This window comes from Sylvia atricapilla, chromosome 1 (assembly GCF_009819655.1).
Source record: "Sylvia atricapilla isolate bSylAtr1 chromosome 1, bSylAtr1.pri, whole genome shotgun sequence".
In the NCBI taxonomy this organism is placed as follows: domain Eukaryota; kingdom Metazoa; phylum Chordata; class Aves; order Passeriformes; family Sylviidae; genus Sylvia; species Sylvia atricapilla.
The window spans coordinates 10520002-10533947 of record NC_089140.1 but is presented as its reverse complement, the minus strand read 5'-3'; the positions used below and the strand labels follow the sequence as shown (position 1 = coordinate 10533947).

Sequence of the window (13946 nt, the reverse complement as noted above, 5' to 3'; positions counted from 1 at the left end):
GTCCAGGTAAAATTAAGTTTTTCCAGTGATAAGGTTTCTCTTATCCCTGTTGTGACTGCAGCACTAAAGCTTCCAGGTACCAGCACCTCCAGTGGTTCAACACTGAGGGTTTAGGGCTGAATTTGTTGTGTATTGGCCAGAATAAATGTATTGTTTCAAAGCAAATAGTATCAGGTGAGGGAACAGTGATGTGATGTAGCACTCTCTTGAATTCAGTCCAATTATCCATGTTACCCAGCTGTAAGCAATGGAGAAGTTCTCAAGTATTTTTTAAATCTAACTTTATAATTAAAACACCTCGCCTAAACCCTTGGACTGCTGTTTTCTTTTCAGATGTGAAACCACATGGAGAATGATCTCTGTCATTGCCACACTCTCAGCACCACCCTGCCCATTAAACACCACTGAAGCAGCATGATGTGGGCAGGGCAGCAGGGCACAGGTCTACTGGAAAAAAGTTCTGGTTTTCTAGTTCAGCTTGGAGCAAAAGCTGGCAGAGCAGATCCTGAAGAAGTCCTGTGCATACAGATGCTGAAAGAAAAGTTTTGCTTAACAATTCCTCAAAGTCCCTCAAAAGTTTTTCTTGACATTGGTCTTCTTTGCAGCATTACAGTATGCTTTAATTCTGAATTTATTACACAGAGTAGATGAGAGGAACACTGTAGATTTACACTTGATGCAGAAGCTGACATCTGAACAGTTCCTGCTTGTATTTCAAGATGTTTTGAGGGTTCTTTCTTTCCCCTTATTTTTGGGGGGTGTGTGTTAGATTTTGATATGGATTTGAAGTGCACTGTTCAAGCAACACATTTATAATGCATCACTTTACAAACCTTTATGTAACCATTAACTAAGTAGGGACAAAAAGGAAGTATTTCACATTTGACAATATATTTTGTCTTGAGCAGATACAGAATTTTGTCTATCAGATCCTGAAGAGAAAATGTCTTGTTAAGCCAAGAATGACAATAAGGTGTGCTTGGCCCAAAATTTCAGTCTGATCCTCATTCTCTACATATTTATTAATATTAATCTGAAATATTACAAGTTGTAAAGGTGTAACCTTCCCTGCCCCAGGTCAGTACTAGAACTGCAGTTTCCCCTCCAGTCACCCTGTATTTTAGTAAAGTGGCAGCATTTTTCCTGTGCTTCAGTGCACTAACAGGAACTTTGTGTAGTTCTTGATGTTCTCCTGTTACTGCCCTACTCATTTCAGCCTTCACAGCAACATAAACTCATCACAAAGGATTACTTGCATGCAGCAATCCAAACCTTACTAAACCCAGCCATTTTTCATTAATGGCAGTTTAACCAAGTGTTCACATTTCTAGATCTAACCTTATTTTAAATTAGTCTTCTATAGAAATATAAACACTTAGCCGAGAGATGAAAGTCAGGAATAAGAATATGGAAGAAAGTATTTTTTATGTCTGTTTATAAATGATTTCTGCCACTATTGAGAAATTTCTCATGGTATTGCTTGGAACTGCAACATCAACGTACTGAAATACTGAACCTGAAGTATCTTAACTACTAACATAAAACACACACTTAACCACCAAGTATTACCAAAAAGGATATCAGGACTAGAAAATTTTAATAAATTTAATTTTTATTTTAAATTTAATATTTTGTTTTTGATTAGTTTTTAATCTTGGTTCAGAAGACTGCTCATCTTCTCTGTGTTTTACCAGATTTTCTCTTCCCAGCCAGCAGGTGTTTTGGCTTCAAGTTAAATACGTGCCTGTCTGCCTCTCCTTTCCTGCCCAGGCGATTCATTTTCTTTTGAGCTTTCTTTGCCATGATCTTGACCTTCTTCACCATCTTTAAAGACAAACAAACAAACAAACATGCAGAGTAACTTCCTCAGTAACCCAGGTAACAAGGTTTACCTTTAAAAAGACCCACTAAGGTGGATGTTTTTATCAAGGACATTAACACCAGCTCTAGAGCAGTATCACTGTGACACTATCAAAGTGACAGTAACCCTCCTTAGCAAAACTTCCCAGTACACTAACACAGGATCATGCTATCCCTGGAATTCCTCACTTACTAAAGGTGGAGCTCCACAGTTTGCAGAAATCTTCCTTCAGACTTTCATTTAGAGACAAGAATTAAAATGTATTTCCTTGGTCTGTATTATTACATGTTATTTGTAAGAAGGAAGTAAAGAATTACAGAGTCCAAGTGAGAAGACGATGAAGCTGCAGAGAGACCAAACACAAACTGGACAAATGTAACCAGCCTGCTCTGCAGTTTCCCAGGAGCTGCTCTAGGTGCAATGACGCTGGATTAGCTGCCAGACAGGTGAGCAGAGATAACTGACAAACCTTTTCATCCCGAAGGCCAGACACGTCCCGAGGTGTGCGAGAGCAGCTGCGGCTGCGCGACACCGACCGCGGCGTTTCGGACTCATCCCGTTTGCGTTTCCTGGTGCTGCTGCGGGACCTCCTCACGTAATGTGCCTGAAATTGGGAACATCATTTCACCTTTACAGCCAGAAACAATCAGCTCATTTCTAATCAGAGGAGTAGGAAAACAGGAACACTAGATTGCTGTCATAAATTATATTGGTTATTCCATTCCAACCTTGACAGCTGTTGGTCACTGCCTCTCTGTCATACAGGAACACTCAAATTTCACTGAATATTTGCTATTTTTCCTCCACAATTACTAACTGGCTTTTTCTTTTTTCTTTGGGGGGAGTAGACTCATATGTAATCAATAAAAAGATACAAATTAATGGATAGCAATACTTGAGCAATTTTGCAACAGCAAAATAGCAATGATGAACCCTACCCTGCTTAGTGTCCTGTGTACCAGACAAAGCCCTAAAGAATTTCAGACACGAAGACTCATCGTGTTATAGCATAAGTATCAGGTTCCTACAGTACTCCTACATCACCATGGCATGGCAGCTCTGAGAACCATAAAAATGCTTGCTTCAGATGTGTAATGCTGACAGTTCTTGTTTCCTAACTCCTGGTTTAGCTGAAGAATTAGAGATCTCAAGAGCCAGGAAGCTGTAATACTGCTATATTTGCTGTACAAAATGTTTGGAGGCTTTTTAATTTCTGTTAAAATAAAATGTCTCCTGAAGGCCAGTCTCTGACGAAATACTTTATCTGTCTTACATTTAACGATGCCAGCTGCCCTCAAAAACTTCAATTACAGCTCATGAAATTAATGAACTATAAAAAGATAGGCCTGATCTGTCACTATTACTATTTCTGACATAGTAGAGTCTCATCCAACAAAGCAGACTTGAAAATTAAGAAGTATGCTTAGCCAAGCCTGTTCTTGAATACTAGACAAATTCCAAGAAAGCAGTGCACATGTACATATGATTCTTGATAAAGGTTAGTTTTTCACCTTATCCAACCTGTTTTGATCACATTACTCAAAAAATTCCAGTACCAACTGCCTCATCTGCAGTTCCCAATTCATCTTTAATAGATCCCACCTTTCTCTTGTGACAACTACAATAAGCATTTCAACTGTGCTCCAAGAAATTTAAGTCTCTTTTAGATAAATATTATATTAGCAAAAACTTACATCATCTTTATTAGTCATGTCAAGTCCAAGATCAGTCATTTCTTTCTCTAACACCTTCCTCTGGACCTGTAAAAAAAGTTAGGAAAACAAATTTCTTTCAAAAAAAATCCTTCCACCTTACTTTGTCTCAATACATCACCGCAAGTCCATTATATTCACTGTTTATTTCTGGCTTTACCATATCCACAAGCAGGTCACTGATGTAGTACCTTCACATTGCATTTTTTGCAACTTATTTATTTTCTCAAAATGTCTAGTTATCAGTGTATTACTTTGCAATTGTCCTGGACTGGTCAGAAGAGACTCTGCCATCAGAAAGAGTGATACCTGGCTACCAAAAAGACACATCACCTTTTCCAGAATCCATGATAAATTTTACATGATTGTGATTTTAAGTAATTATCCAATTCTTATAATTATTTTAATTTTAAGCAGATAATATACAATGAAACAACCTAGTTAAACAAACTATTTATACATAACATATAATACATATATTTTAAAAAGAATACAATATATATATTATATATATTATTAAAAACCTTTTCTGCAATATATAAGGAGTTTTACAGAAGACTCATGTGACAGAAAAGAAAAAAAGGGCTACTATCCCTCCTCAGCTAAGCTGTGACCAGAACTCCTGGGAGAACAGAAGGAATCAAGCAGTGAAAGAGCCAAGTATGAACAAAAGCCATCAGTTCCACCACCTGACAGTGATGCATGCTCTCAGGATATTGTTACATAGCAGGAAGATTGTTTGACAGGATACGTTCTTACAGAACATGTTCTACACTCACCTTTTTAGCTGTTCTAGGCATCCTTGGACCATGAACGTCTTTCTCCTTTGACTGCAGGATTTTCAGTTTCTTCTTTTCTCGGATCTTTCTTGCCAAATGTCTGATTTCCATCATTTCTTCATCTTCACTTTCTGGTTCACTGTCATATTCTCCAGCAGCTTCTCTCAGCTCTTCTTCTTTCTCCAATTCTTCCAGTTTCTTAGATTTTGAAGAGGTAAAATGGAGATCAGATCCTTGACTTATGATCCTCAACATAACATTTGTAGGTGGCCCTGGGCCACGAACTACATTACCTGATAACCACCCTGAGCCACACCTAATGGAGCTGGTGACACAGGCTACTGTGAAACCATGGGCACACTGCTGTGCAAATTCCATCACTCCATACTATCACTTGGCTAAATTTGTGTGGCTACCCAAAGCTGCCCAGTGTGTGAAAGCAGCTGCACTGTCCTGTGAGCTGTGCCATTTCTGGAAACAGACTGAAAAACCCTTCTATTCTGACATGCAGCATGAGCCCAGAAAACCAGCAATTCAAAGGAACCCAGCTGTATAACTGGCAAGGCTCTGTGGGCTGCACTCAACACCTCTCCTTAACAACCAGCAGGAAATCCAAACAGTGACTGCTATTAAATAAAAATGTTACAAATTGAGCCTTCAGTCCATATCCTCCATAGACATAAATCTGATGGATGAATTTCATATTATTAAAAATACATAAAGTTTGATAGCTACATTCCTGTAGCTCTAGTCAAAGAACAAAGAAATCTAACTTCTAGTGCAAACCTCATATTTTGGAATGGAACAGATAAGATCACCATCATTCTGACAAGGTGAAGCAATTTCCCATTCCTCTGAAATTCTGTCCTTGATCATTCAAAAAATAGTATCTTTTCCCATGTCAAGTACAGACAATGCAAAAAAGAAATGGTTCTCATGATACATTGTTTTTAATCAACAAACAGTAACTGATGTTAAACAAGTAAGAGGAAAGGAATGCGTAAAGCAAAAAATGGAAAACTCACTCTCATTATATCAGGATCAATGTAGTCAAGTATATTATGTCCTTCCCAAATCTCTGGAATCTTATCATATTTCTCAGATGAATTCATTAAGTCCCAGTATTCTTAAAAATAAAACGAAAGTTGATAAAGAGAAAAAACTTAATTTCAAAGAATGTTCCATGACAAAAGCAACACTCAGAACACACACACAAAAGAAGTGCCCTATCCCTAAGAATTGCCAGCACCTCTGCTCTATTCACAAATATTTCTGATCTCTGTCTTGTTGCCAAAGATTGTTCAGTTGTGGCATGACCCAGCACCCCAAGACGTGCCAAGCAACAAATACCCAGCTGAAATACAATATACACTTTTCTCTCTCATATTGATACTTTCTTAACAAAGAGAGCATCAGAAATGAATGAAGTACTACAACAGAGAATGGAAAGAAAAAATCATTTGAATCATCAGATCAGTTGTTTCATGTCTGTGACTCCAAAATGGGAAACAACTGAGTGACATCACAAAACACATCACTAAAGATCACCAGTTCTGGAACAGAGGGACAGTATGTAATGAAATGGTGGCACTGGCAATTAGTTGAAAGGAGTCAGGTTTAGGTATTCCCCTTAAGGCTAAAACAGCCACACTTTACTGTTCAGTAATAATAACGGTAATACCAATTCTTATCTAATACTTACTCTGCAGATCCAAAATGTAATCATCTCCCATTTCAAGTTCAATATCTCTCTCCTGCAAAGACATACATGGCTTTAGATACCATCTAATTTAGAAGCTATGGACTAACACAACAAATTTAAAATCCAGCTGCCGATTTCCTGATTTAGAGATGCCACTTACCAATTTCCTCTTGGGAGTGTCGACTTCCATGCGTTTCTTACGAGCTGCTACTCCCTCAGGGATAAAAGGTAGTCGCTCCTGGAATAAATCCACCCCAATAAAAAAGAGAAAAGGAGTTCACATCCATTTTTTTTACACTGCTATAAATCACCAGCTGCACTGTAATGTATTTCTGCAGAATACAAAATCCCAAGCTCCCACCAGGAAAGGCACTTACAGATAATAAATTAGAAAACTTCATCATATTAATCTGTCCCCAGATTAACAATGACAGAATTCTTATCCTACTTAAGAAATACATTAAATAGTATAAACATGCAGCCTACCTTGTTATCTCTTTTGTTTGGCATGGCCAAGTGTAATCTATTCAGTACTTCATTTACTTTGTTTCCTTTCATTTTAGTATCAACACGATGGACCAAGAGTCTGTCACAGGCCTGAAAGTGCACACAGCAACGTAAGGTGAGGAACAAAACCTTTTAGATACAGCAAATGACACTGCAGGCTTTCAATCCCAAATATCTGGCTTCACAGCCTCTTCTCATTCTGTCTTATACCTCTTAATTCTCAAGAAAGCATAAAATTATTTTATATTAAAAGCATCATGGGAAGATGCATAAGCAGATACGTATTTTTTTAACAGGAATCAGAAAAAAATCACAATTTAAAAAAAATATTATGACAATATTTTCCATTTTCACCCAAGCTCACTGAGGTGTAATAAAGAAAAACATTTTTGAAGTTTATCACTATAATGCTGTTTAACTGAGACTAAACTCATAGAAATGAAGCCAAATTATAGCTGCTTATTTGGGGTGAAACTTAGAATACTTACCTCTGTTTTAACTTGGATTACACCTTCTTCAGTCAGCGTACTTGTCTCTATTACAGAAAATCCTTCTGCTTCAAAAGCTTCAAAAATTTTCTAAAATTGAAAAATTATCCCAAATAATGACATCCTGTGCATTTCTTAATATAACAGTACATTAAGACCATAAATCTTAACCCAATATGAATACATACAGTGCATTACTATTTTATTAGAAGGTGTTTCTAAAAAGATGACAGAAAGTTTACAATTATAGTTCTATTTAATCTCTTCCTTCTTTTATAAGCAAATAACTACTTTCTAAAAGGCACCTATAAATGACCCATAAGGAAAAAAAAAGAGTGAGAGAAACACCAATTCTATGTGCTTTAACCTGTAGATACAATCAAATTAAGCCTGCAGGACCTTTTATTCCAACTGTTCAGTGATACCTCTCAATTTAATGCTCACTGTGTCTAACTGTCACTGAAAGAATTATTGAGTAAAGCTATTGTCTAACTTCCAATTACAGCAGTAATTGAAAGTTCTCACACCATCAGAGATTTCTGAAACCATTATGAACCTGCCTTCAGTTTGGCATTTCCAATATTCAGGCAAGGACTACATTGACAGTACTAAAGAAAGATGGGCTCAAGACCTACAAAGCTGCCTTCCACTGCACTATTAGAGCAGTTTTATATGAAATGATCAGGCAAAAGTTTTTGCCCAATGAAAATTACAACCATCCACAATGCACACACAGTATTTTTGTAAACATCAGAAGACAAAGAGGTGAGAGAAGTATCCTAACCTGACTCTCTTCAGGAAGTTCAGAAATCCTCTTCACGTCGCATTTGTTTGCAACGATTATAAGTGGCTGATAAAAAGGCAAAAAAAAAAAAAATCTTCATTCAAGTTACCGTGTTATAAACCCCTGGGGATTGTTCATAATGTGAACAAAACTCACCTTGTTAGCAAACAACGGCTTAATATTTCTGAAGAGCTCCACCTGCTCCTCCAGGCTATGCCCACACTGCTCAGACACATCCATCACGTAGAGCACAGCAGCACGCAGATGTGCCAGGGCAGTGATAGCCTGCATCTCAATGGTGTTCCTGTCCTCCAGGGGGTGATCCAAAATACCAGGAGTGTCTACTACCTGAAATGAACATCATTAAAGCAGGTGTTACTGATTAGCTACTGCAGAACACGTTTGATTGTTCATTGATATTGTCTTTTTTAAGACGGCGACAGTTTTTCCTTTCAGTCACAAACAGGACTGCGAGCTCTGTCAAACTGACCGTGTGAAAATGTAGAAATGGGAGATGAAATAAGGTTTCAAAACCAACACTCCAAGTACTGCAGAGGAAAGAAAAATGTTGCTCCAGCCTGGCCCACAATTTGAGAGTGATAAAAAGTGATCTGGCTTTAGCCAATAATTCCATATCCCATCTTCCCTCCAACTAAAAACAGACCCATGCATGTACATTTTTAGAACAGGTTTTGACTGCTGCCTTCACTTGGCACGCTGCACCTTGCACAGCAGCTGTCAGACACGTCTCATCAAGACACAAAAATGCAATTCCCATGACAAAAAGGCAAATCAGGCTATAACCAGCTTACTCTTTCAAGAAAATGCAAAATAGTGACAGTTCTTACCTGCCAACGTAGATACTTGTAATCCATATGTCCCACAAAGAGAGATTTCGTGGTAAAGGCATAAGGCTGCACTTCTACATCTGCTCTTGTAACCTTAAAACGAGATTTAGTCACACACATTTATTTAAAATTTCCTGTAGTTGCAAGCAGTATATCCTAACTATAATACACTTCCTTTGTTACAAGGGGAAAAAAAAAGCCAAAAATTGGTTATTCTAGCTTCTCTGCAAGTATTTGTCTATCAGAAAATATGCTAATGGGATGTTATTTTGGAAAAGATAAGGATGTTAAAGAGTGAAATCTATCATAATTTTCCATTTATTCCTCCGGGAATTTCATTCAACCTCTACTCACACATTTGAACTTGTTACTGCTCACATCAGACATTGCGAGAAGACAAATTGTTTACAAGTTACCTTATTTTAACCAGATTGTATCTCAGTATTATTCATGGAAATACCATTCACATACCTTATTTATAAAGCTGGATTTGCCAACATTTGGGTAGCCACACAGCAGAAGAGTTCGTGTATTGGGATCAATGGTTGGCAAACGAGACAAATGCTGTCGCACTGAAATGTTAAAAAGATTTTTTAGTGTATCTAAGTTTTAATGAGATGGAATAACAACACATATGCTGAATTGTTTACATAAAAATTAGTAACATTTCTGATATAATATGATCATTTATGAAAATATGTAATAGTTCGCAGACTTACAACACAAAAAAAATAAAATTTCATAAATATTTAAGAAATTAAGACCACTGTCTTACAGCTAGAACGATTCCACCAAATCAGGCAATGTAACCTGAAGGACTAACAAGTCTGAAGTAAGGATTTATGTCTGCAAAATCTTTAGCAACATTTTTCACATATATGTTAACGAAAAGAATGGTAAGTAAAAGCATGCCTGTGACTTTTAAACAAAGAATAGAAGTTTTATCACTGTCAGTAATACCACAAAATTTATTAAATATCCAAAGAGAAAACTCTGTTGTTGAAAACTAAACACTCAGTATCTGAGGATTTTAAAACTGTTCCTGCATTTCCTGGATCTGTAACTGGTACTAAACGCATTCTTCTAACTGCACTAAACATAAGAAGCTTTATATCCAATTGATATAAATGGATATAAATGTATATATCCATATACACACGGCCTTTTTTCAGGCCATATGTAACACCAACCTTGCTCCAGGTACTCCAGGCTTTGTTTCTGTCTCTTGATGATGGTGCACATGCGGCCCAGGGCGGCCCGTTTGAGCTGCTTGCAGCGGTACAGGGAGTCCCCGTACTTCATCAGCCGCACGTAGTCCTTGGCAACACTGCGGGCACACGAGGGCAAACTCAGCCAACAACTCCCCAAGGCACGTGCAAAAACAGAGAAAACAACGGCCCTTACTTGTCAATCAGGTTCTTGGCAATATTGATCTGCCCCAAAGCCAGCTTGTAGTGATCTTTGTCGTACAGAACATTCATCAGATCCGCGTAAAAAGGATGAATATCCTGAAAAAAAAGCATAACGTTAGGTCTCATATTTTCTTACTCTGAGATGACTGTTTCTTGCACACAATGTAAGTTCGTTTTTTTCTCCAGTACAGCAATACAAATGACATTAAAAGCCAAACAATCTCCATTACTATCTCGTGTAAGGAAAATAATCTGCTTGGTCATTAAATGCATGAATCTTAATTGCTCTGAATTTCTTCTGCAAACACATTTTTGACTTATTCATACAGAGTTTGCATTTGATCTTCTGCTTTCTGAAATACTTCATATTACAACTTCAAAGTCTCTTTTTAAAGTAAAAAACTGCAAGAAACCAATAGAAATTGTCTCTAAAAGGAAATTCATATTATAGCAGAAACACAGAAAAAGTGCCGCATTAAATTCTATACAAGATTAGACAAAAAGGGGGTTTTTAATGCCCAAATAAATCCTCACCTTTTCAAGGAAATGGCATGCCTGGTACAAACTTTTAAGCAGACTATTTCAGCTAGTTATGTATTAACCTGAAGAAATTTCATCATGTGATGTTAAAAAAAACCCCAGAATATATTTCTAGGAATTCTGGAGCAACACTCACTGGATATGAAATTATCAAGAAAAAAAAATTAATAGGATAATAGTTTCAGTCTGAGCAGAAAACTGCCCATAAAAAGTCCCACTGGCCACATGCATCCAGTTGCTGTTGTTGGAAGCTAACAGTCATTGCTGTGTTTCTAACACAACCCTTTATGGGGCCAAGGACATTTATGTTGTCAAATTAACTCCTGAAAATGGAAAACTGTATGATATATTATATTTCTTGGTATTTCCTAGAGAAGACTAACCATAAGCACGATTTCCATATGCACACACAAAGAAGAAATAGACAGACACGATACACTTAAAAACTCCCACGTTTTGTCTTCATTTAAAAGCACCTTCTGGGAAACATATCTGAGCAGCTAAAAGCTTATAAAATCCAGCCTTTAATGACCATCCACGGGCACAGCTTAGACTTCTGCTCTTCATAGGAACACACCACTTTTGCAGTACACATTTTGCCTACTACCCACAGTACAATCTACTTGAAATCAGCCAAATTGTCTACACAGAGAAATCATCAAATAAGAAAACACTTACATCTAATTTTGGAAAATCTGTTAAAATCTGAGTGAGTCTGTCATGGTAATTTTGTTGAGTATATTTGACTTTTCGCATATAAAAATGTCGGATCCGATGGATTTGATAATGTTTATGAATGACAGTTGGGGTCTTTCGCTGAGTCTTTGACAACGTCAAATCTATGAAGTCCTGCAATCAAAGAAACGTGATTAATTACGCCAAATGTCAAGTTCTTGTAAAGGCAACGATTTTCTTTCGGTGGAAGAGGAGCACGCTGACGGGTTAAGTGCACCCACAATTTGACATGTATGTTCTCGAGCAGGCAGGAAAAAGCAGTTTGCACATTCCCTGTCCAGTCTCTATTTCGGCTGCCCCCGCCCCAGAAACTCCGAGCCCTATGGGGAGTTCCCCTCACCGTCCTTAATTTAAAACCCCTTCCTCCGACCGGCAGAGAACTTTATTTTGAAGCAAGACGCTGCGATGAGTTTCGGTATGAGGCAGGTCAGGAAACCAGGAGGGATTTTGTGGGGACCACCCGGACACCCCCGCAGGGAGAAGCGCGGCCTGAGGCTCGCTGCTCGGGATCCTCTGACAGGACTCCCCCGGCACTGTACATGGTACGGGCGGCCGGGCGCAGCAGCACCAGCCTGGGCCGAGTCCACGGCTCCTGAGGAAGGGGGAGGAGGCGAAGGCCGACACCACGCCGGCACCGCGCAAGGGGCAGAGGGCAGCGCAGTCCTCGCACGCCGCCGATCGGAGGGACAGGAGGGACGGCCCGGTGCGGAGGGCACTGAGAGCAGGGGCCGGGGCAGGAACGAGGGAGCGCGGCCGTACCTTAGCAGATGGAACCACCGTGATCTTCTTGAAGTTGTAGAGCGCCATGGCCACCGCCACCGCCACGCGCCGGAAAGGGAACGCGCCCGGCGCTCTCGCGAGAACTCCGCGCCCGGCCCGGGAAGGCGGGACTGTGAGGGAGGGAAGGGGAGAGGGACGGAGGGGGAGAGGGGGGCAGAGACGGGAAAGGTGGAGCGGTAACAGTGGCTTGGGCTTGGGTCTGGGCCTTGCCAGAGGAGCACCTGACCGCTAGCAGGGTTCTGGCAATGGCTCCCTGATGTGATGATTCTGGGCAGGCGAGGTTTGTGCCCCGTAGGGCCGAGAAGGCAAAATACACCCTCACTCTGTTGACTGATGAGTAAAGACTGATTTCCATTAGCACGAAGGAGCAGGGAATAAGGATGGGAGAAGGGACTCCGAAAGCCTTACCGGGGCCAAGAGGCCTACAAGGGGCCTCCTCCCCAGGCTCTCAGAGCCTGCAGTCGGTCCTGTGGTCCGGGAGAGACACCCACAGATGGGTCACCAGGAGCAGCTCTGGGTAACCTCGAAGAACATCTTGGGATTGTGCAAGAGTCACGGAGTCACAGAATCACTTAGGCTGGAAAACACCTCTGAGGCCATTGAGTCCAAACACCACCATGTGGTGCCACTTTGTCACATCCTTGAGTTTTTCCTTAAACACTTCCAAGGACAGTGACTCCACCGCCTCTCTGGGCAGCCTGCTCTCATGTCTGATCATCCTTTTTGTGAAGAAATTCCTCCTAATGTCCAACCTAAACTTCCTCTGGCACAGATTGAGGCTGTGTCCTCTTGTCCTGTCATTTGTTGTATGGGATAACAATGACCGAGCCCCACCTGGCTGCAGCCTCCTTTCAGGGAGTTGTGAGAGCAATAAGGTCCCCTCCTGAGCCTCCTGTTCTCCAGGCTGAACACCCCCAGCTGCCTCAGCTGTTCCTCATGGAACTTGTGCTCCAGACTCTGCCCCAACTCCACAGCCCCTCTCAGGAAACAGTTCAGCACCTCAGTGTCTTTACTGAATAATGTCATATATTGGAGAATGTCTTGAAAGACATATGGGAAGTTTAGAGGAAGGATCAAAGCTGTGAAGGGCAAGGCATTGATGTGGATAATGGAGGGAAAAGTGTGGGGAAATGGAGAGGAAAGGGGATAAAATAGGCTGGTAGCACTCCATGGTCAGTACAAATGTCTGATCATACCCTGCATGACCTATCACATGCCCTTTTTGCTAATTCCTGACCATTTTCCAGATCAAGGGGGCTCTCTGTTCTGTTCCTGTGAGTATGTAAGCCAAGTGCCTGTCACAGGGAAAGAGGCAGAGATCCGTGTGGCCATGTTTCTGGGGTGTCAGGAACTGGAGAGGCCATGGTGCATGCACACTGTGTGTCAGTGTACATGTACATGCATACACACATACTCAACGGGCTGAGAAACTTGGGGCTGTTCAGAGAAGGTTGTGTGGAAACCTCATAGCAAATTTCCAGTGTCTGAAGGGGGCCTACAGCAAAGCCGGAGAGGGACTCTGTCAGCGAGTGATAGGACAAGGAATAATGGGTACAAACTGAAAAAAGGGGAAATTTAAGTTATAGATTAGGAAGAAATTCCTCACTGTGAGAGCGATGAGACCCCAGAATGGGTTGTCTGGAGAAGCTGTGGCTACCCCATCCCTGGCAGTGTTTAAGGCCAGGTTGGATGGGTCTTTTGACAATCTGGTCTAGTGGAAGGTATCTTTGCCCATGGCAGGGGTTTGGAATGAGATGATCTTTGAGGTCCCTTCCAACCCAAACAACTCTATATATGT

The 13946-nt window shown here is 40.3% G+C and overlaps 1 protein-coding gene across 1 annotated transcript; it reads right to left on the bottom strand.

The window, feature by feature from the left end:
* Positions 1-1594: 1594 nt before the first annotated feature.
* On the bottom strand, positions 1595-12202 carry GTPBP4 (GTP binding protein 4). The gene is made up of 17 exons (XM_066314739.1): positions 12128-12202; positions 11312-11482; positions 10086-10189; positions 9872-10008; positions 9153-9253; positions 8682-8774; positions 7990-8181; positions 7834-7899; positions 7050-7139; positions 6541-6651; positions 6215-6292; positions 6055-6106; positions 5378-5478; positions 4353-4550; positions 3556-3621; positions 2331-2465; positions 1595-1824 (listed from the first exon to the last, which is right to left on the bottom strand). Exons 1-17 carry the CDS (start codon positions 12173-12175, stop codon positions 1672-1674), a joined length of 1896 nt encoding a protein of 631 aa, XP_066170836.1. The 5' UTR covers positions 12176-12202; the 3' UTR covers positions 1595-1671.
* Positions 12203-13946: the final 1744 nt, after the last annotated feature.